The sequence below is a fragment of the Rhea americana genome, unplaced genomic scaffold (genome assembly GCF_003343005.1).
Source record: "Rhea americana isolate MKP2758 unplaced genomic scaffold, rheAme1 scaffold_250, whole genome shotgun sequence".
Lineage (NCBI taxonomy): Eukaryota > Metazoa > Chordata > Aves > Rheiformes > Rheidae > Rhea > Rhea americana.
Window position 1 is genome coordinate 1,037,770 of NW_028186369.1, and position 22,429 is coordinate 1,060,198.

The 22,429-nt window shown below is 41.2% G+C and overlaps 1 protein-coding gene across 9 annotated transcripts in view; it reads right to left on the reverse strand.

The window, feature by feature from the left end:
• Positions 1 to 321: 321 nt before the first annotated feature.
• Positions 322 to 22,429, reverse strand: part of PIGQ (phosphatidylinositol glycan anchor biosynthesis class Q) — a 34,203-nt gene continuing 12,095 nt past the window's right edge. For all 9 annotated transcript variants that reach the window (XM_085307037.1, XM_085307029.1, XM_085307030.1 and 6 more), the window contains 8 exons: positions 21,825 to 21,945; positions 16,108 to 16,234; positions 15,216 to 15,369; positions 12,137 to 12,248; positions 9,883 to 9,963; positions 8,790 to 8,904; positions 4,884 to 4,945; positions 322 to 558 (listed from right to left, as the gene is read on the reverse strand). In XM_085307037.1, the coding sequence (XP_085163163.1) occupies positions 406 to 558; positions 4,884 to 4,945; positions 8,790 to 8,904; positions 9,883 to 9,963; positions 12,137 to 12,248; positions 15,216 to 15,369; positions 16,108 to 16,234; positions 21,825 to 21,945 (925 nt within the window). In that variant the 3' untranslated portion in view covers positions 322 to 405. The remainder of the gene's footprint in view (positions 559 to 4,883; positions 4,946 to 8,789; positions 8,905 to 9,882; positions 9,964 to 12,136; positions 12,249 to 15,215; positions 15,370 to 16,107; positions 16,235 to 21,824; positions 21,946 to 22,429) is intronic.

The window sequence follows — 22,429 nt, forward strand, 5'->3', positions numbered from 1 at the left end:
TTTTAATATGGTCCTGTGAACTTACATAGAAAGATACAAACTGCTAAGACATACAGGAGCTACTTCCTTGATTACACTAAATGCTGGTTCCATGAGACACTGACGGTTCTAACGTTTTGTTTTAAAGAAAATCATTACCTGCTGGTGCCACCAGGCAGACAGTTTGTAATCTAGGCTGGAATATCACTGCATGAACCGGAAACAGCCTGGAAACCAAATCAGTTCAAACACAGTGTAGGGGAAGGAGAGAGTTGAAGAAGAATGTTTAAAAATATTTGCCTTTGGAAATTCAGCCCCTCCCACATGTTACCAAAATCAAATTAAAGGGATCCATCAGCTGCTGGCTCTTAGCATTAGGATTCAATATTCTGGCCAAGTCTTTCAAACTTGGTTCCTTTGCTTTCTTTAGTCTTGCTTCTCTCCTTTGTGCTTCCAAGGGTAGATCAGCTCTCCAAAAAACAGCTTCTTGCAGAGAGATGTCCAGGAATCCTTGGGGTAACAGCTGTAGGTTGGCAGCCTGTATGTCTGTACCACACTGCCATATGATAGAGGGTTGATCTGTGAGAAGGGAAAGGGATAGCAACAATGAAAATATGTTGTAGTAAGAAGCACAGAGAGATGACAAGGGCAAGTGCAACTTTTGCATAGCCTCTGTTAGAACACCTCTGCAATAGTGCTGCTTACGCAGTGTTAAAGTCCCTCTCTAGCTATTTAAAGCTGTTTAGCCTTCTAAAACTTAACAAATTGCACTTGGCAAGGAGTGTTATTAGATTCATTTTCCAGGAGAGAAGCAGAGGCAAGCACTGGCAGGATTTGAGAGTGATACTTGTTATAAAAGGTTGTCGAATAGTCACCTTGTTGCTTTAGTAAGTTTTAGTGGTTAGGGAGATGGGGGCCACCAACTGCCAACAGCTGCATATTCCTCTGAAGATGCACTAGGATTCCTATGAACTCCTCTATAATGTGCCAGTTAAACTCTCTTTTTCACTAGCCTACTCCTTTAAGGTACTGAGCTCTCAGCTCACAACTATCCATTAAGCTTAACCTGACATCACTTATTTGATACTTGTGATCAAGTCCTAGCAGATTAGGATGCATACCACAGTTTAACACACAGAGCTGTTCATTACCATTTTAAATTAAGACTCCTTGGCTGGGTTCATTTTTTTCAATTCGATTTCAATCACCACCCTATGAATGATCATGTCTGCAGTCTGCTTACGCACAGCTTGTGGCCTCTAGTTATGGTCACAAAGTTGTATTGTTCTTTTGGTAGATGGAGAAGTCAGAACACATGTTAGCTGGACAAGTGGCAACAGAAGCACATTAGAACTTGGCAGTTCTTATTCCAGTGGAGCATTTCAGGGCAGAGAGATGGCTGAAGTCCTGGGCATACAGTCTGACCAAATTCGGATGCTTGAAAAGGATCTGTAGCAACAGACTGTCCCGAGAAGAGTAAAGAGATTACATAGAATTGGTGGGTCTCAGAAAATAACTCGAGAGATGTCAAGGTGAGGGGATTTAACAGAACTAGAGAAAGTTTGGACAGTGGAAAGAAATGGAAGGTCATATTCTTCTAGTGAAAGGGTCCCGCTGTATTGGAACCAGCCAAGCAGCTGCATAGCAGAAGACTCCATAATTCACAGCAGAAAATCCAAGTACAAAAGGGAAAGAAAGGCAGCAAAAAACACACGGACAGTCATTACTTTGTCAAAAGGTGAATATTTTGTCCTCTGAAGAGCTGGTTTCCTGGGAGTTTGATTATCCTATCAGTTTGCTTCAGCTATCTGGTGTTCATGGAGAGGGGAAGGATGACTGCAGAGTGCCTAAAAAGATCAAGCTTTGGGAAAGTGTGGTTAAGTAAATAGGGCATTAAAAGTAGTCCTGAAGACCTTTGCTGAATTAGTTTCAAGGCACAACATTGTTAAACAGAAGGAGAAAATGCTTGTGCCCAGAAGCATCTCTAAGAAGTTAAGAAAAAAGCCAGGGCAGCTGCTCACACAGGCTGAGGGAAGCCAAAGAACAACCAGATCCACCATGGCCTAGCTGTGGAACAATGACTCACTGGCAGATACTAAGTGAGTTCCAGACAGATTTATAGGGAAGCTAGTTTTGAATGTAATCAAAATGAACATTCATACCCAAAAACTAAGAGCTGAGTTCATACCACCTGTGGTATGTCTAATCCAAACTCTTGCAGCTCATATTTCAAATGCACTCTACAATCTCAAGGTCAAGAATTAACCACAACATTTACTGGACATTATTTCTGAATATAAACAATCTCATCCCATTGTGGCCATAAACAGTTTGCCAACCACCCCCTGCTTCAAAAACCCTATTTCCTCAGTTTTGTGAAGACCAGTATGTCAATGGTGAAAACAAGTTTATCCAGAAGGGATAGGAACTGCTGCTATACAATGGAGATAAAAAGTTTGGATGACCTGGATGATATTTGGACTCAATATTTCTGGTTGARATCTGGTTGGACCCAGTATTTCTGGTTGAACACTATGCAGAATGATGGTGCTGAGGGGTATAATTTGTGTACTTAGAAATAATAAGACATGATTTTAAACCTAGTACAATATACATTTCTACCTCTTCTATAATAAAAGGAAAGAAATAAGTAACCCCAAAACAACTGTTTTACTGGGGAAGTGGCAATCTGAGTTCCTTTTATGCAATTTCTGTAGTTCAAAGCTATACTATACCCTGGTATAATACACACATCCTTTGTTTCATAATGGAGCTGTTCCTTTTTCCCTTCCTCTGTTGCTTAACCCTTTTCAAAGCAGTTTGTGTGAAAGATGACATTTCTAGAAGAAGGCATGCAGATGAATCAAATGCAGCATGTCCTCTCGCTAGACTACCAGTCAGCTGACCTGTACTGCCAGAAATATTTCTTCTTCTGTACCAAAATAAACGATTTTAACCCTTATGAAAACACTAACTATGTAAGACTTCCTGGAAAAATTTAAGCAGCATTTGGATGGAAATACCATCCCCCATCCTCCATCTGCCTGTGTCTGGACTTTGCTTTGCAATGACACCATCTAAATAATCACTTGGCTGAACTACAAGCTGAATAGGGATGCTCAAAATCAGTATGATTGATTTCTAATCAGTTACCAGTGCTCTGAAGGACAGATGTGAACATTCCAGTCATTTATAGCTTAAATTATTTTAAGTATGGTTAAACTAATACATAATCTTGCTTATCTTGCTTCCTTCAGGTATGGCTCCAAAGGGCTAACATATAGAGAGGGGACAAGAGGCAAAGTCACTGTGAAATTTTTAGAAAAAAACTATCACTATGTACCCTAAAAATTCTAGCATGTCAGCGAAATGTAGGCTTTTTAGATTTTCCTATGGAAAGACCTGTCAGAAAGTGGTATACTCAGCAGGAGTTCTGACACAGAACAGGAGTTCTGCCTGTATTTCATTTCCACCAGCACAAGTGCCTTTACCAACTCTCTGCTCATTATTATTTGAGTGGAAGGCCAAAAGAGACATCTACTAAAGCACTTCCCCTCTTGAGCTGATGACTCATGCTATATTCTAGGTAACATAAAGACCTTTCTGCAATGGTCCAAGGAATATTGATCGTACTAATATGATTCACTGCCTCTGCTCTCCATCTAAATCCTGATCCTTTTCCTTTGGAGAAGCTACCCACCTTATCTCACAAGCATATTAGTGCCAAATTCTCTGCTCCACTTAACTGCTTCTGTGCCTCACTACTGGTGTCCACAGCTTCCTTTTTATGGAGTCTTCTGGGCATGGGGAATGAGAGACTTTGGTTCTTATACCACTGCCCTACCTAAACACAGGAATTAGGAAGACAGCATGCTTAAGAGTATGCTACAGTTTTGCTCTAAAAGACATCTGCTGAGGGGATGTCTTTTGAAATTTCTGCTAGCTGATATGCCAGTGCCATGTCTATCTAACCTCTGCTGAAATGGGGCTGGACATGGGATGAAAAAAGCAAGAACTGGGAAACTGGTTAATTCCTTCCCATACATTCTTCTTGTGTCCAAATATTCTTTATACAATTCTATATACTGACTCAGGTTGTCCTCCTAGGACAGTCTTTGCCTTTTCTGGCGAAGAGCCAGAACAGCAACTGTGTGATACAGCAGGACTGCTGCAAAGTCAGGAAATGGGAGTTTYACAATCACTTCTGAAAGGGTAAGGAGAACTTCACTGCTACTATCAGATCTTTTTTTTTTTCCAGAAAATTTTCCCTTTATTATCTCTGGCAACAGAGCATAGAAATGCAATGTTATGAAAGCACAGGTAACTGCTATATACCTTGCCAGAGCAACTTAGGAGATTATAAGAGGAGGCCCTTCCCTCTCTTCTCTCATCCACACTCTCATCCTGTCTGCATCATGAAATAGCTAAAGCTTTTCAACACATCTGGAAGGGAAGATCTTTTTTTAGCCCATAATTACCTTTCATTAAGGATGGTTTAGTTGCCTTCTTTTGCTTCTCTTAGTGTTTAGCTAAGGAGCAGCTCCACATAGCCAGGAAGTGAGGTGACAATGACATTAAGTTTTAATTACAGAAGCAACAGAGCTTCATGTTTCTTGTATCTACACACATTCATTTTCATGCTATATCGGATACTGCATTTTCTCTAAGCTGAAGAGACAAGCAGAGTATTAAAAAGTACAGAAAGCAGCAGTCATTGCAGTGTGAAGCATATTTCCCTTGTTTCAACACTGCACTGTTGACATTTTTTAAGTGGTGCCTTTATAAAAAGATACCAAGTAATAGGACCAGTTTCAGAACTCCTACTGAAGAGAAAAGGATATTAGGGATAATCCAAATGGAAGCCTTGAGCAGAAAATGTAAATGAGGGCACAAAAGTGGCTTACCTGCATAAGGAGTCGAAGAGGTTTTCCATGCTTCTGTTCAAGAACTCTGAACTTCACACCAGCTGAAAATAAACAGAACAAGGAAACCAAAGTAATGCTGGAGAGAAGCACCTGCTATTTGCTGTTCAGCTTTGTTGGCTGAGTACCACTTTTCTAGAGATGGGGTTTTTAACCTTCTTGGATTTATGAATCCCTACAAAGTTTCAACAGGAAGCACAGACTCTCTCTAAAATAATTTTAAACTTAATGGCAATGGATGCATGTTTCTCAGCTTCATTATAAGTACCCCTTGACTTCCAGGTTGAAAATGCAGTCCCAAAGAAAGCACAAAGCCTAGAAATCAAAAAGAAAGAACTGATCATGACAGAGGGACTTCAACCTCTACCTGCTCCCAAACCTCCAACAGAATGGGAACTCCATGTTAATAAGAGGCAGAGGACTCTCCTTTAATTTGTGCTCATGTGGATATGGCACATGTGCAAACCTCTCTCCCTTTCAGACTAAGGGGGGAAAGTGGCCCAGAGGCTTTAAAAACATTTCAAAGCAATCACTGCCAATTAATCCTAGCATTTGTATGTTTTTAACCCACTGCTCACTCTATCAAACCTGTCAGTTTTGTACTCCCTCTTGCACTTGCTACATTCCCAATTCTTTAAAGATAAATAGGAAAGATATTGGATTCCAAGTGTGACATATTGCACATGAATGTTTAATGTAATGTTTCAAAGAAAGATTATGATCAGGACTAAAGAGCCTTAAAAACAAAAAAGAAAAAAGAAAGATCTCAAATCACTTCACAGAAACAAAACCAATCCATCTTCAGCCTATGTGTAACAACCAAGTGTGCTCTATTATTCCTTTCTATAGGTGAGAAGACAAGAGAAATGATCTGCCACAAATCAAACAATGACTCAGAAGCAGAAACAGAAATAAAACTGTTCATCTGTGTTGGCCCCACTGATAGAGTATCTATGTGTCCTTTACATATTTAGAAAATAGATTTTTTTTTCTCTTTTTCCTTAAGCTTTGAATTAATTCTAACTCTACAGTTTATTCTTTCTTCTGGGAGGGAATTCTCTTGTCAGGCAGAGGGCTCTGATTTAAACTACATCTCCCAAAATCATAAGGCCTTTTCTGTGCAGGACAGGAAGGAATGATTTGCCTTTTGTTGGGTTATATTGAAACATGGGCTTTCCCAATAGCTTCAAAAAGATGTTAAAGCTTTCTGGATCTCGACAAACAAATGTGCTGGAAGGGAACAATTGCTCAGAGTTACTCATTGAGTTTTGGCTAAGAGGAAATGTCTGAGTCATTCCAGGAACTTCTCTTCAGGAAGGCAGTTTGTCAGAGGTAGACACAAATAAGTGAGCACTGGAGTTTAAGGTATGTGGTTTAGTACTCTGGAGCCCTATGTGAGGAACAGTCTTTTAGACTAGCAAGTGCTGTATTCTGTAGGTCACGGCTGCACACTCCCCTTCTACAGCCGCAAGCTAACAGTCTCTTAAGACTATTTACTTGTTCAAGAGTCTTAAACTTCTAAGAAAATACATGCACAGAGTGTTTACAAATTAATTTATTTTGGAATGACCTACAGATTACTATAATGTTTAGAACCCTTTGAGCAATTCACTTCACAGAAAAAGCAAGAATGCTCTGTCTATTCCAGATCATTCCAGGAGAGAACTCCAAATTATCTTCTGTAATTACCAGCCAGCTCTAGAGTCTAGGGTTCTCTATTTTATGTGAACAGTTATCATCAATGGCACAAAAAAATTCAATACGTGAACCCATTTGCTTTGTTTCACAAGACAGCACTCTGAAGAAAGCTCACTGCTTATTTGTTTTCCACTAGCCAAAGAGGCACCAACATGACTGGACCTAGAACCATGCACTGAGAATGACAACCTTGTCCCAAAGTTTATAAGGTAAATAGGTATTGGGCAAGAAGGAAAGAGAAGTACAGAGAAATGAACTGACTTGTCCAAGATCATTCAACTTAGGTGAGGGCAGAATCCCAGACTCCTGAACCTCACTGCTAGATCTTAACACTTTAAATCAAGATAACAGTGTACCCATCCCTGCCAAGGTGGCAGCCCTTTAGCTAATGCTGAGCAGACAGAATTCTTGCACAGAGGACATCAGCTGTGATGCATTTTCAAACGGCTTTTTAAAGTCTAAAGTATTTCACTTCTGATGTGTGGAAAGAAAATATGTAGTTCTGGCATTTGGACTGATCATAACTCACCTATCTTGGCCCAGGCTTCGTCAATAATAATTGTTTTGTCAATTCAGAAGTTGAGCCAAAAAACTTGGGAGGCCAGATGCCAGGACTGAACTGAGCTGAACTTAAACACTGCACTCAAACCTTGCTGACGGGAAGAGCTATCTATCCATGTTGGTAGAATCATTCTGATGATGCTTGTAAAAGTTTGTAAAACCACCAGCTGCCATGACATATGCCAAAAGATGTCCTATCCAAGTTCTAAAGCAGAAAATGGAGGCAAAAATTAAGCATTAGGGACATCAGGTGAAGAGTACTCTCTAAAGTCTTTCGAACTGCTCCTTCTGTTACCACTCCAATAAAATGTTTTTATTCTGTGCCAGGAACACAGGCCAGAGAAATTTTCAAAGATGCCTTCTCATTTAGCAGGCATAGCATTGTGGTGTTCTCTTTTTAAATGTTCAAGGGGAGCAAACAAATAGTCAACAAAGAAAGTAAGTCAGGTAACAAATTCGACTGAGCAGACAACTTTCTGCTTACACCAAAGTTTTCTATCCTGCAGAAGGTGGCAAGCTGAACAAAACCCAGAAGTAACCCAAGACTGACTGGATTAAAGGGCTTTATGTCTCTCAGTGGCAACAAATTTTCCTTCTGCCCTTTGACCTGATGTTTATTGCATCAGTTTTCTTCAGCAGCATTTCCTGTTCTTCAAAGACAGCCCTGATGGGTTAAGAAGATTCTGCCAGTAAGTTCATAGGAACCTGCTGAAGGCACACATGGAAAAGCAACAGATTTCGTAACACTTCTCAGCTCTACCTTATGAAAATCAAGTTTGGCACTGCTCCAACAGACAAGACTGTTATCAGTTGTCTTGGGCTTCCTTTGTATTTGACGACTGGCCGTGGTTTGGTGATGACCATGCTCTTTCTTATATTTAAGGTTTCTTGCTACATGCTCTTAAATGGATGGGAGATGATGATTTAGATCTGCTTGACTTTAGCTGGGTTAACCATACCTGTTTTCAGTTAAAGCATTTCAAAATGACCTTTTACTCTATACCTAATCAGGTTATGAGAAGTAGAACAAAAACGAGTAGTTTCAAAATGATGATAGGCTGAACTCAAAAAGCCAATGATTACATGAAACCTACCTAGAGCTCTGAAATTTAACTGAACACTTCAGTTCAGGTCTTTAATTAGTCAAGTCAGCAGAGGACTGAAGGAGCTGCACTGGTATGCCCACTGCAGATCCAGCCCTTTTAAAGTGCTGATCCTCCAAGTATTTTTGTAAAGTGCTTCACAGCCAAAAATTTCAAGCTTAACAGATTGTTTAACTCTCAGAAATTGTACAGGATCTAGTATACTAGAACTGGAATAAAAATCTGAACTTATTAAAAAGGTGCTTGTTTGGGTGTCACTTTTAGTTACGACTGGCTTTGTAAAGGTGCTTCTGATTCCGCTTCAGCATCAAATTTCTTCCATTGACAGCCTTATCCTGCTCCTTGGGGTGACCAGTTAACAATGTGGACAACTGCAGGACTGGATCTATGCACCTGAGACCTCAGTTCATTGGCCTCCTGCATCTTTTTATTCACAAACTATTCCTGCATCAGTTCGAGGAATCACCATGAAATGCAGAAGGCAAGATCCCTAAATTTCCGCCTGAGCCAGTCCTGAAGGACTTACCTGCAAGTCTGTAGGATCTGCAGAGCCGAAGGATGATTGAGTAAAGAGGCAGAGAGTCAATCAGGTCGACTAGCAAGTGTATCAAGCCTTGCACAACCACCACCAGCAAACGGAGCTACAAAGAAAAAGATTAATTGGCAAGGCTCAGAGAAATAGGAGGACCAACATGTGCATCTTCATGAGTTGATCTGCAATCTGACATTTTTATGTGCTAAGGTAATGCCTCCCAAAGTAGGTTTGATGTCTAGAAGTGCTGGGCATCCAGCCACTGCAGGAGGTTCTTTGACAATCTTAGCCTAAAGTTGTAACTGTAATGAAGTACTTATTGTTTTAGAGGCTATGACCTCTAAAACCACGGCAGCTATTCTACTTTCATTGCTCACGGTCTAAAAGGGGGAATTCAGACTTCTATTTCTAGTAAATTCTATCACTGTACTGCTAAATATAAAATTTTCTCTTTCCAAAAAGGAAGCACCTTATTTCTGACTGAAGAAACCCCATATAAAGCATTTAAGTAAGAGCAAAGGAGCAAGAAATGGGCTTCTTGTTTTGTGTTTTGCATCCCCTGCATTTCCTTTTGTTGGAATGTATTTTTTTTTGCTGTCAAACTCATCTGAAAAGAGATGGTTCAAAAGAGATGTTGAAATTTTGTGGAGGCTACTGCCTGTGGAAAATTTGCTTCAGGCCTCAAATCACACTGGTCATATTGGAGGTAGAAAAGAAAAAGTCCAATCCTCCTAGCAAAACCTGGCTGAGAACATGTAACACAGTAGGTTAATTTTCAGAAAGAGAAGTTCTGGATCAAACTACAGCAGCCATTATGCCAGATGTGGGAGGAAAGATTAAAAATGACTTTTAAGTGAAATACATGGAACGTTTTGTCCTGCTGACTTTGATTTGCTGGAAATTCCCTTTGGAGAAACACAGTCATGTATCCTGAATTCCATTTACTTGATCTTTGTAAGCTGTGTGGCAACCCTTCTTGGGACACTCAGACAAATATTTTCTTTGTGGATGACAGTAAATGACTAGGAATCCTTTTTCTAATATATCAGAAGACTATATGTGACTGGCTTTAAGGGTTAAATCTTACCAGGGTAAACACCAAATAATACAGTGCAGTTGTAGGCAGAAGGAACAGCAGGATCGTAAATAGCAAAGTGCCAATAAATAACTAGAGGAAAAAGAAACACAAACAATCATTAGCACAGCAATTGCAAAAAAAAATAGAAATAGAACAATAGGAAGTGGTGAGACAATGAGCATTTGCAAGATTCTAAATACTTTTTTTTACTCTCTATGTGAATAACTGTTACCTTGAATATTTTCAGTGCTGCTTCTCTCACTGGCCTTTTTAGAAGGCTCCCTGTTACAGAATTATGTTTGGAAGGATATGTAAGATAGATTCTGACAGCATTTTTTCCTTTTCAGACAATACTCGAGATTTCCTATTTTAGGCCAGCTTCCTTAGGAAACAAGGCTTATGCGATAACGTTGTCTGTCCATCCCCTACCCCCATGATCTGTAAAACCATTGGCCAGTTTTTACCTGAAAAAAAGATGGAAGGCTAGAAAGAAGTAGAAATTTGGTAGGTAATTCTGCAGAAATTTGAAATGTGTTTTTTTTTTCTTTTCTCCAAATTGGTGTTTCCTTTTAGGGAAAAGCTGACAGAAGATAGTTAGTACTAACACTGCCACTGGAAGCAACTGGCTGGCCAGCCAGCAAGTCTGCAGCTCAGGAGCAGGCACAGAACTTCTGCCTGTTGCTCAGTGGAGGTGTCACCACAATCAGGGCCAGAGGGAGAGAGAAAGAAGCTGGGGTTACTGGGGCAAAGGGGAGCAATGTTTAGGAGATAAAAGAGAAAAATCCATAGGAAAGCATTTGTCATTAGCTCCACTGCCCACAAAACACATTATTTTTATTTCAGGCCAGCCCAGTTGGCCAAAATCAAACTAATTCCAAGTGGAATCAATGGAGAAATGCAGACTTATGACAGATGAGGATTTGATTCTTCAATTTGCAGTCACAGCTTCCAGAACAGAGAAGATAAAAGAACACAAGGCACGGCCATTTCTTCAGAAAGAGAACATGACTATGGCATATTATGAAAGAAAATACCCAGACAGTCCTGTCCCAGAGGCAGATCAACATCCCAGCTTTAAGTGTGTAATCAGAAATAGATCATAACCCATCCCTCGCTCACTTCTCTTCATAACGTGAAGAGAACGTGAACTCCTTCATGACTCCACTACTGTTGCTTAGCATCTCAGGAAGTCTTTTAAGGTCTGCTTTGAATGTCTCTTCCCACCTAGGCCAATGACAAAACTCCCACTGGCTTCCATAGCAGCAGGATGAAGCTTGAAGTGCCAAACTAATTATTCTCAAAGCACATAGGGACAGAAGACTGATGTAAATTGTGTTCCTGACACAGAGGCTCTTACTTTTCCAGCACTATGGAAAAAGAAAAATAGCTCTTCCATTGTGATAGAAGAGGCTTAAGAGTACATGTCACAACAGAGAGAGAGAGATACTGGCCCTGGAAGTTACCAAACAGCACTGCAAGCTAGATTGCAAAGAAGGCTGCAGAGACATGAGCCAGCTTCTCCAAGCCAGATCTCTTCATGGTATCTACGATTCTCAGCAAAATAAACACCCAGAGCTGTGAAATAACAGGTAAAGATTAGAACAAATATTCACCCAGAGTTGTGAAATAACAGGTAACGATTGGAACAAATATTACTATCGTGATTTTTTATTCCCAGACATTTTACTCGTGTTTGCAAGAGCAGGCATGGCACAGACAGGCTTGGCTGAACTCTTCTGTGCAATTTCAGAATTTGAAATGAGGTTACACTGTTTCACACACACACCAAAAAAAAAAAAAAAAGCATTTGCTGTTCCAGTGAAAATGTGTGGGCCAGGCTCCAAAGCAACACGAATTAAACAGGGCCTTTTAATAGAAACTATAGGAAGTCTGTTACCATGCCAACACCCCTGAGCAACACTTCTTAAATTGCATCCCTCCTCCATATTCAGTCTCCCACCTGTGCTCAGAGAGGGTGTGAACATCTGCACCACCCACTGATGTTCACAAGGGTGCCCTGCAGGTGCTCAGCACCTCCAAGAATTAGGTCTCCTGAGCATGCAGAGAAGTGATGGGGTGCTATAAGGCAGCAGTGTCCAAGGATTTGTTTGAAGAGCCGACAACACAAAGTGTGAAGGTATGCACTTTTTTGGGGCCCTATGAAACCTCCTGTGGTTTGTGTTTCAATATTAAACAAAGCAGAACAGGGTCATGTTGCCTGCAGGCAGCATCCTGCAACATGTCCCTGGCATTGTAGCACTACCTGGTCCAAGTCATAGGAGCAGGAATCTACCCGCTGTCTGAGGACGTTCCACTTCTTCCCACGGAACAAGCGCCAAAGAGACGACAGGCCATAAATTTTCAGGCAGTAGAGCCTGAGCAAAGAGAAGACACTGTGAATTAGAACTGTGAGCTCTTCAGCTTCAACACAAAGCAGCTGTCATCATCACACTCATGCACCCACTGATTGATGCCACAGAACTCAGGGTGGCAAAAGAAATCAACACAAGAATGATGCCGATAAAATACTAATTGCTCAGTCATCTGTATATGGGCTGTCCCTTGGCATGGACAAAGCAGGGTACTGCTGAAAGCTATGGATCAGTGGAGGGCAATAGTTATGTCCATGTCCCCTGCCTATGACGAAGCTCTTGATTGTAGGATTTCTGCTACTATTGATAATGGAGTTGGCATATGGGGAACAGCAAGTTCTGCAGGAGGGAGGACCCTATGAGCAGGAGCAATCACTAGTCTCCTGCCATTTCCTTCACTGTAGCAAAATAAGCAGTAAGCTTACTCCCCAGGGCTCAGCTTTGTCTCTCCATTTTTTATCTGCTCCGTTCCCCTCACTTCACATCCTTTCTATGGCAGCAGCAGCTAAATCTTTGCCCCTTTCATCTGAGACAATACAATTCAATTTTGCCTACACAGCACAGAGAGACAAAGGGGTAAATAGGAAAGGATGGGAGTCCCTGGCAACTGCTTTAGTAAACCACAGTTTCAAACACCTGTAAAAGTGAGAAGAGATCAACCAAATAGATGGTGGCACCCCTATGACATCTTTTCATCATTAGGCTTTAGCAAGTTGGTGCTATGACACTTGAAGCTACTTGCCTCCCATAAAGATGGCAACAGTGGGAGAAGCTTGGGGTAATAAGAGGTGGGAAACAGAGGCACCTCCAGAATACCTTGAAAGAGCAGGAAAGAGCCCATGGAGTGGAAAAGAGGCACAAAGAACCCTGGGCAGCAATCTCCAACATAAATGGATGTAAAGAAGTGGGATACAACTAATCTGTGGGGCAGAACAGAGCTTGAGAAAGTGCGACCTACTAAAGGCAGACTGGTTAACTAGCCTAGTTAAAGTGTAACAGCTGCTCAAACTTCAAGACAGCACTGTGAAAGCAGCGGCAAGGAGTCTTATCCAAGAGAGTAATCTGGTTTGAGGAACACTAACTGCTTCAAGGAATTGGCAGGGTGCCCCCAAAGGGCTGGCAGGCACAGCTCAGTGCACTAATCTCTACGTAAGAGGGTGCCAGAACAACTCCTTCAGTTGTCCTGCCTTGCGGCTCAGACTAAGCACCTGCCTGTTCCCCCATGCACCATGACATAATATCAAGCACGTGTATCTGATATAGCATCTGCCCCACCTTGACTGGCTACCTGCACACACATCACAGAATCATAGAATTGGTAAGGTTGGAAGGGACCTCTAGAGATCATCTAGTCCAACCCCAAACGAGTGGCCCATTCGGGGATCAAACCCATGACCTTGGCATTATTAGCACCACACTCTAACCACGTGCCCACTTTCATTTCACTATGTGGTTTGTTTCAGAAGAGGATCTTAGACTTCACCATCACCTGAACCAGCAAATTCTCCTGCCAGCTACACAAACTCAAAGTGTTGTGGTGATTTCGTGGATGTGGGTGACTGGCATCCTTTCCTGACTCTCCATGGGGGACACTAGGCACAGCAGGGCTGCTGCTTGCTTCAAGATAAAGAGCTGCAGCAGACATCTGAGGCTGGCAGACTGGCTCCCTGTGGCTCATGCAGGAAAAGCAATTAGCAGGGAAAATGCTTTTCGTGTTTCCATTAACTGCACAGCTATGAAGGACTAAAGCTATGTATCCACTCCTCAAAGCTCAAGAAAGAATCTCCACAAAGTAGGGGTGCTGGGAAGAGACTCCACATAGATAGTACTGATCTCAGGTGTAAGCCTCATGCTCACAACCAAGCTGATTCATAAATTGTATCTCAGTATTTCTAACCATCTCCGACATTACCTGTTACTAAAGTTCTACTATTTCTTCTATTGTTTAAAATGTACAGCCCTCTATTCTTATCTTGTGAAGGAATGATGATAATCTGTACTTTTTAGGCCAAAGATTCCCTTATTGATTACCTTATCTCTTGTCTCCTTTGAAGGAGCAGATATTCCCCAGTACCCTGTGTGATGCCGAGTGGCCACGTGTGTCAATGGAGGGCATGAACAGAGCATGCTGGTTGCACGGTAAACTCAATGTGCCCAGTAAACCCAGGATGTGCCCCAAAGCCCCTCACACCCCTCCCTCAGAGCTTCTCCCTGGCTCCCAGGCCATGAGGCCCTTCAGTAGGTCTGGGCAATGATGCAGGGATGGTGTCACAGCCATGCTGCAACCTCAAACATGCCAGCTAGGCGCCATGATACAGACAGAACCTCTAAAGCAGGGCACAGTCAGGGACTGAACTTCTCAGCTCCTCCTCCTCCCCTCCAGTTCCCCTTAAAACTACTGAGTAGGGTACAGCTAAAAAGAGGGAATCAAAAGTACAGCATGAACTGCTTTATTGCACTATACCTCTTATGTAGTTTTTTTTTCCAGGTCACCACCACAATAAGTAAACACTAAATGCAAGGGAATTGAAAGATAGGCTGCTTGTACTGCTGTGGCCATCACTTCTACATGCATAAAAGAATGCAATAAATTAATTTTCAGCTTAAATTGTGAATTCAAAAGAGCTATACCAGGAATGTATGTACCCAGTATGATATCTGGGTCCACAACAAAATGAATGAATATCCCAGAGATATGATATATGAAGGTTTAGGTTTTGTGGCTTCTTTGGTAAGGAATCAAGCCACTGTGACCAGGTAYCTCAGATACCTGCTTTTAGCTAATGCTTCTGTATGATGAGGGTCTTGCTCTGATTTAGCAAGAGGCTTTGGCAACATCAGTAGTAAGCATCTGCTACAGCAGAGAGCTGTTAGCTGCAGTACTCCACAAATTAAAGACATGCCCTGTGCACATGCATTAGCCCTTCTCTCCAAACATACCTAAGACACAAACAAAAGAAATCAACTCACCTGGCTCCGTAGACATAGAAGCAGTAGATGTGGAAGGTCAGAAGAGCAATGATGTCAGAGATAATGCAAAGAGCCACAGTCAGGCCCAGACAAGCTGACAGACCAACATACCAGAGGATCATCTCAATGAATGGAGACATCAGGTGAATGTAGCCTAGTGGACATCACAGAGTGTCAGAGTAAGAAAAGGACATTTGACTGAAACCCTGCTGAAACTCCCAAAAGACTCTGCCCTAGAATATTACTCCAGAGATCACAGCTAAGACAACATGGAAGTAAAACTAGAAAATTCCTTCAGATGGCCATCTTCTATTTAGGAGGGCCTACAGAAATTCTCTTCCCTCCTAGGTCTCTGTCCAGGTGTGTCAGTTCTGTGAGGAAGGGGACCATATGCTCAGTTTGAACAGAGGAGTCACTGAACTCCATATGTGATTTATTTTTCTGGATTTGTGTCCACGTTCATAGATACATTTTAACTGCACATGTCAGTCTTCACTGAAACAGCTTCCTAGGTTAGGGTCTGCATTTGGTTCTTGAGATAACACTTCTCATTCCTATCCTATCAACTACCTCTTACAGGGCAAAGACTAAAAAAGTCTATATAAGAACTAAAACTTTACCTTGGACACTAACCACTAATGGCACCAAAGAGTAAGTTCTGCTGTAACTTCCATTATTTGCAAAGCATCAAGACAAGCACTTTATTTAATATGCATGACTTTCTTGTGTGGGAATCCAACTTTGGCTTGAGTTCCCAGAGCAGAAAGACTCACAGACAAGTATGCACTTGCAGCAGTGCACTTTGATTCATTATTTACCTCTAGGCAAATATTAAACACTTGGGAGGGAAGAGATGAAAGAGGAGGCTGGGAAGTTGAACAGTTGCACTTACTAATCCAAAGATGGATGTGGTAAAGGAAGAAACGACCCAAAACCTGATCCAAAGCTCGGTTCATTTTCAGTCCAGCTGGTGCTCCCATTAGCCACTGGAGCAGGTCCTGGAGCTCTTTAGCTATATGCTACAAACAAGTAAATGATATAAAAGACTTATTGCACTGAACAGGTCAAGTGTACTGAACATGCTACCCCACCTCACAAAATATTCTCACCGCACCSTAAAAACCAGTGTGGAAAGAAAGCATGCAAGCAAAGAATTATTTTGCAGACAACTAGCTAAATCAGCTAGTTTTTGCACAAATGATTCTTTTCTAAACCTAAACGTAACAGCACAAGAGGAAGCCAACCTGTTTAAATGGTCTCAGTGCTGGGAACATGAAGCTAGTGTTTGTTTCTGGTCAGCTCTAGTAGACTCGCACAGTATAACTTCTTGACATATTGAGACTTCTTGCAAGAGATGGGCAAATGCAAGTGCACAAACCAACTTCATTAGACCAACAACTGAAGAGTCAGAATTGAGGGAGCAATTTAACTATGGAGAAGGCTATCAGGATTTTTAAAGAGCAAGAGGGTGGTGCACCCCTGGACAGGAAAGGTGAATTTTTACACCAAAACACCTGTGTGTGTTTACGGCAGGGCAGCAAACATTAAATAAGCATACTTTACATATAGGTAAACTTTGTTTATACCCTGTGGTGTATTAGGCAAGATTAACTGTGGTGTAAAGTGCTAATCTTGCTTAGCTACATTGTAGTAGCACTGCCATTATCTTGTCTCTATTGCAGGCTTCTGGGAGAGATACCTATTGCATCCAAGTAAAAAAGAAGCCCTCTGAGTCACTGAGAACAAAGCCTCAGTGAGTTCACTACCTGAGTCACTGAAAGCTTTGACTCACAGTCTCTGGTGATTTAATCCTAGATTGATTTTATTTACTGATTTTAATTCTCCATCCCATCCCTCTGCCAGAGGTCCTCATTGCAGTAGGCAGAGCAGAAAAAGGGATGGCTCTGCTCCTCAGCCGTAGCACTGTGCAGCTTAACCTCTTCATGTACGCTGAAACCAATGGTGAAGTCCATTCACCAGATTGTTAGTTGAGGTAGCTGAGAGTGGTAGTCTCCAGCAAACAGGTGGGGAACATACTTGGGAGAAATGACCTCTAACACTTTCCTGCATGAACTGTTTGAGATTGTGAGTGAAAGCCTTCAACCTCTGAAAACTCCAGTCATAACCAAAACCATGCATGTGAGTTGCAGTGAAAATTGTGTGTGTGCAGAAGAATCGAGACATGTTACCTGAAACTGATGCACTGCAGCCTACTTTCCCCAACGTTCACATGCATAATTTCTCTGTAGGCACATGATTTCCAAAGAATGACTCCATTTTATTTATTAACCAACACAATCATTGTAAAATGAGTTTGTAAACATGTACTTTTAATGTAGTGGCAAAATTATGAGCTCCATCTTCAGCTTGACCAAAAGTTCCTTTAATAACATGGTTCCCTTTTTTCTTTCATTCACTTTCCACCTCAGCAGTTCTTAAACTATCTCACTGCAAATCAGAACTGGCTTGAACTCATGGCTCTTAGCCTTGTTGCTGAGAAAGAAGTGTTAGCTACTTTATAAATAGACTGTTTTTAATATTTAAAATGTTGCAGTTGTAACTCAGAAAAAGCATTTGGGGATGTTAATGAAATATTTAAATGCTTGAAAGTAGTCATTCAGCAAGGCTGTTTTCCAGCACTGAATATTTCTCACATTTCCAGTTCCAGAGGTGCCGCTAAATTCTGACAGGGCACTGCAGCTTTGGCAAGGTGCCTTAGCTTGCTGTACTTAGCTGGGCAAAGCCTTTCAGAACAAGGTCATAAGTCATAACATTGCAGGTTGTTTTCCCATTATATTGATCAACAACAAGCAGAATCAGAAAAGGTGGCTAGGAAGTCCAGTCCTCTTGTTGTAGCCACGAACACTGAATGTACCTAGTATTAATAAATGGAATACAGTGTATTACATGGAAGTTGTTTCATTAAGGGGCTGTAGGGACATTACCAACCTGGAGACTGCAACTAGGGTGGTTTAGATTAGATCACTGTGGGCATATTTTCTTTATAGTCATACTCTACTTGCTAAATTTCATATCCAGAGGCTCTACTGGTGATGTGACATCAATAGAGAAAGATACACAAGTCTACCACTCTAAATTATCTGTCTGATTCTGCTTATCAGTTGGGTTTTTCTATAAGCTCTTAAAGGTTGTTTCAAACCGCAATATATAGGGCTAAGCTGCATGTAACCGGTGTAAGGGAATAGAATATTTATGCACATGCTCTAGTTAGAGAAATAAAAGCCCTTCTTAACATACACATTTGCCCTGTGCCTGTTGCAGGGGTTTGGGGCTCTAAGTCACTGTTTTACAAATGACATCTAAGATTATTTTCCAGGTAGTATTCTCTTTGCTTGGTTTACAGATTAGCAGAACATGACTGAATAGAATCTTGCATCCTATTTATCACTAAGTCCCAGTAACATTTTGGGAGGTATGATCTATGATACTGCTCCAAAGATACTACAGTGGAAGGAGAAGAAAACACAGCCAGGATGGAAGAAGTGGGGGAAAAAAGGTTTATAAGCAGTTCTTTTTAAAACAGGAAAGTGTAGCACTTTCAATTGGTTGATTTTTTTTAAAGGCTGTCTCAAGGAAAGCAAAAATAAGAACTGTCATTGGAAGCCTGGTGGAAGCAGGAGGAAGGTGGGTAGGAGTTGTGAGGGCACTTACAGAGAGATTATTCACATTTTCCATGCTTGGTTTTGAAAGTCTGCTCAAAATCAGTCCTTTGTATTGCATACGGCTACTCCCCAGGTGTCTCTGAATCACATCTGCTTTATATACTGACAAAGGCAATTTGCTATTACAGTCAGCACAGCTCATCAAGCAGTGAAAGTGGGAGCTGCAGTTCATGATGTCTTGTGCATCATCAACAGTCGCCAGCTAAGTGCTGATTTGAGAACCATTATATCAGGAGATGATGAATGACAGCCGAGGAACATGGCTTGATCCTCAGGTAAGCAGGCTGAGCTTGTGACCCTGACAACTGACAAGGGTTAAAATAACTTACCTGCTCCTGTTTCTTTCCAGAGAGATATTTGATTGGGGGCAAAAAATAAAAATAATAAAAAAAGCTATAGCAAAAGAAGTCTAAGCTACAGTTTGGCAGCTGGATTTCAATTAACATGCAAAAACAAAACAAAAGAGAGGGGTACACAACAGTACCTGTGGAAATGATAGGCTGGAACTGCCAGAAGGAGGCAGAAAAAGTACGCACATTATCCAGCTCCCACACCTCCACAAAGTTAAAAGTTTGTCAGTATAAAAATCAATCAAATCAATAATGTTATTAGTGAATAAAACATTATATATAACAGATACACTGGTGAAAGGAGATTAATGCTATCATCAGATCTGGGGTGCTTATCAGAAACAGAAGAGCAAGGAGGACTAGGGAAGAAAAAGTCACTCATCCTGCACATGGGAAAGTTTTCATTACTGAACTTGGTAACACATAAGCACTTGAGAAAGCTCAAGTGATGGGAATAATGCATACCAGATGGAGACTCAGCAGTAAAGCGGAAACCTACTGTTGAATGGCTAAGAGGAGATTTTGCTGTCATATTGGAAAACAAAGTGATCTTGGCTTGCACACCACATGCTTAAGTCATTGGTTTATTTTGGGATCACTCAGTTCTGTATTTTTTAAGGCCCGAAATGCACAAGAATCATTGCCCACTAAAGGCAGTAAAAGGCCAAATAACTTTTCGTCCACAATCTAATACTCTTAAAAGAAGAAAGCAATCTGGGAAGTCAGAGGAATTGTAAATGGCCTGAATCAAAAAGCTTGGAGATACCACAAAGAAGAAAGAGGTACAGAATGAGTATTAGGCTACCTATAGCAGTGGGAGTTAATGCTTCCAGGAAAGTAAGTAAACAGCTCTTGGTGATCTTCAAGTCTGCCTTTTTAGGAGACCTGGTGGAAATAAATGACACTATGATGTGCAAATGGGCTGACAGATGAGCTAAATTATTGAAAGAGGAATGAACAAGCAACTCTCACAGGCAAGCCCATCCAGGACAGGTGCTGTGATCAGATATACCTTGAGCACAGAGAGCATGCATCTGCCAAAGACACTGGGCAGATGGAATGGTTCCTGGAGCCACCTGTGAAAACAGGACTGCAGCCAAAAGCCACTTCCTTGCAGATTTGTTAAGAAATCAGATTTCTAAGAGCTAGACCCTTACATTAATCCCTGAGGGAGAGCTCTAGAGAACTTAAACATTTCCAGCTGAAAAATCTGTAAAGAAAAAGACTTAGAAGTAAGACTTACCAAAGATTTTTAATTTATAGCTCAAAAACTACAAGATCAAATTTATTCCTAGAACTGCAGTCTTTTCTCGTACCTATCACTGCTGCTGAAGAAAATGTTTGAAACATGTCATCCTTGTAAGTTTCAGTAGAAAAGATAAAAATAGTAACAATGATGATCCACAGCTATGCTGGCTACTCTGTACACTCTGAAAGCAGAGCATGTGCAAGAATGATTAGAGACATCACATCAGCTCGTGATGCTGAAAATGTTAGACATGGACCAAGTAGATCATCGGCAGGGGAACTCCGAATTCTTCTCAAGAAAGACGAGTAGGAGAAAATATATTGTCGCTGGAATTCTATAATTAGAGTAAAATTCCTCCGAACTGAGAAGTTGGAGAAAGAGCAAACAGAAGACCCACAGTTGCTAGAAAGAAACCAATGGAAATATTGACCTTATTTCCCAGCAATGAAAAAAAAGTGGGCAAAGAAGGGATTAGGTTGTGCAGGGTCAGGACAGTGCTCAACACTGGCTACACACATATTCTCAGGACAAAGAAGCTCTTAAAATAGAGCAAACTTCAGATTAATGATCTGGTCTCCAGCCTCTAAAGTACATTAGATGTTCCTTATTACCACTGAATAGATGTATTGGAGTGATCCTCTTAAAATAAGCTACCTGAAAATCAGGATATTATGAGTCATACTTGTTCTTCATGAATTTATTTGTTTTTAGTGGGCAAGAGGAGCTGATGTTTGAGAAAAGCACAGGACACAGCAAGTCATTCCTGTCTATCACCTCCACACCAGAGTCCTTAGAAAGGATTTCAAGGTTTTGGATCCTGACTGGCTATGGCCTTTAGACTTCCCTGTGAAATTCCTCTTCACAAGAATAGCTGCACTGCTTGTCAAGTTTGGTTTTTCAGTAGTTTATCAGACTCAACTCAGACTACTGTTTTCTTTTTCTAAATGCCCCACATAACAACAACTTGAGGACACTTCCTGTCAACTCCATAATAAAAGTACTCTGGCTTAGTAATGACTCCAGTCTGCTGCTGCATTGTTGCGTCCAAGATATTCTTGTTACTTTGGGAGCTAGAGCAGTCCTCCAGTAAATTTCTAACTACTACTCACTACCCACTCAGAGCACAGCTGTGTTCCTTTTGAGTAGCCACAGTAGGCTTGATCTGAAGACTTCACTGGTTTTGAGGAGTCCTGATTTGCCTGACTGGAGACAGGCTCTCTCTGAAATTCTTGTACATAAGGCGCTGCCTCCTTGAAACTACCTCAGGAATCAAGAGCTGGTCACTACGCATGGTAGGCAAAAGAATAAAGGCTCTGTTGAGACTCACATCAGCCACAGGTATAAGAGTATCAGCAAGGTGACCAATCCGGTTCTTTCTGTACAGCCAGGACATTAGCAGTATCCCCAGAACCACATCAATCATCAGTGAGACAAAGATGTTGGCTTTCCTGAATGCGGGATAAAGAGAAAGAACATTAAAGAAAAAGGTCAGTGTTTAATGTTTCAACAACAACTAGTGGCTTCACTTACATAACCTCTTATCGTCCAGGGAAAAAGGACAATTTATTTAAGAGATGCATTGTAGAGATCTTTTGACTTTCACTGCTACTTCTGTGGCAAAACACTGGGCCAGTTGGAGCCTGCTACAATAAAGTACCATTTTAGCAGGACGAGTGAATAGTGACACTGAAGCTGCAAAGAGGCATGTTAGGCAATGTATAAATACTCAGTGGGGATTTAGCAATATTAAGGGCATTGGCACTCAAGATGAACTTCACATTGAGATCTGATGGCTCTCCAAGAGGTAAACTTTTGTTGAACCACTAGTCAATGTAATAAATAGTGTTCCTGGGTAAATGAACATATTCAGAAGGGTTGATGAACTGCCCTTTCACTACTAGAGTTTCTGAATGGAATTCCATGACCTGAGTT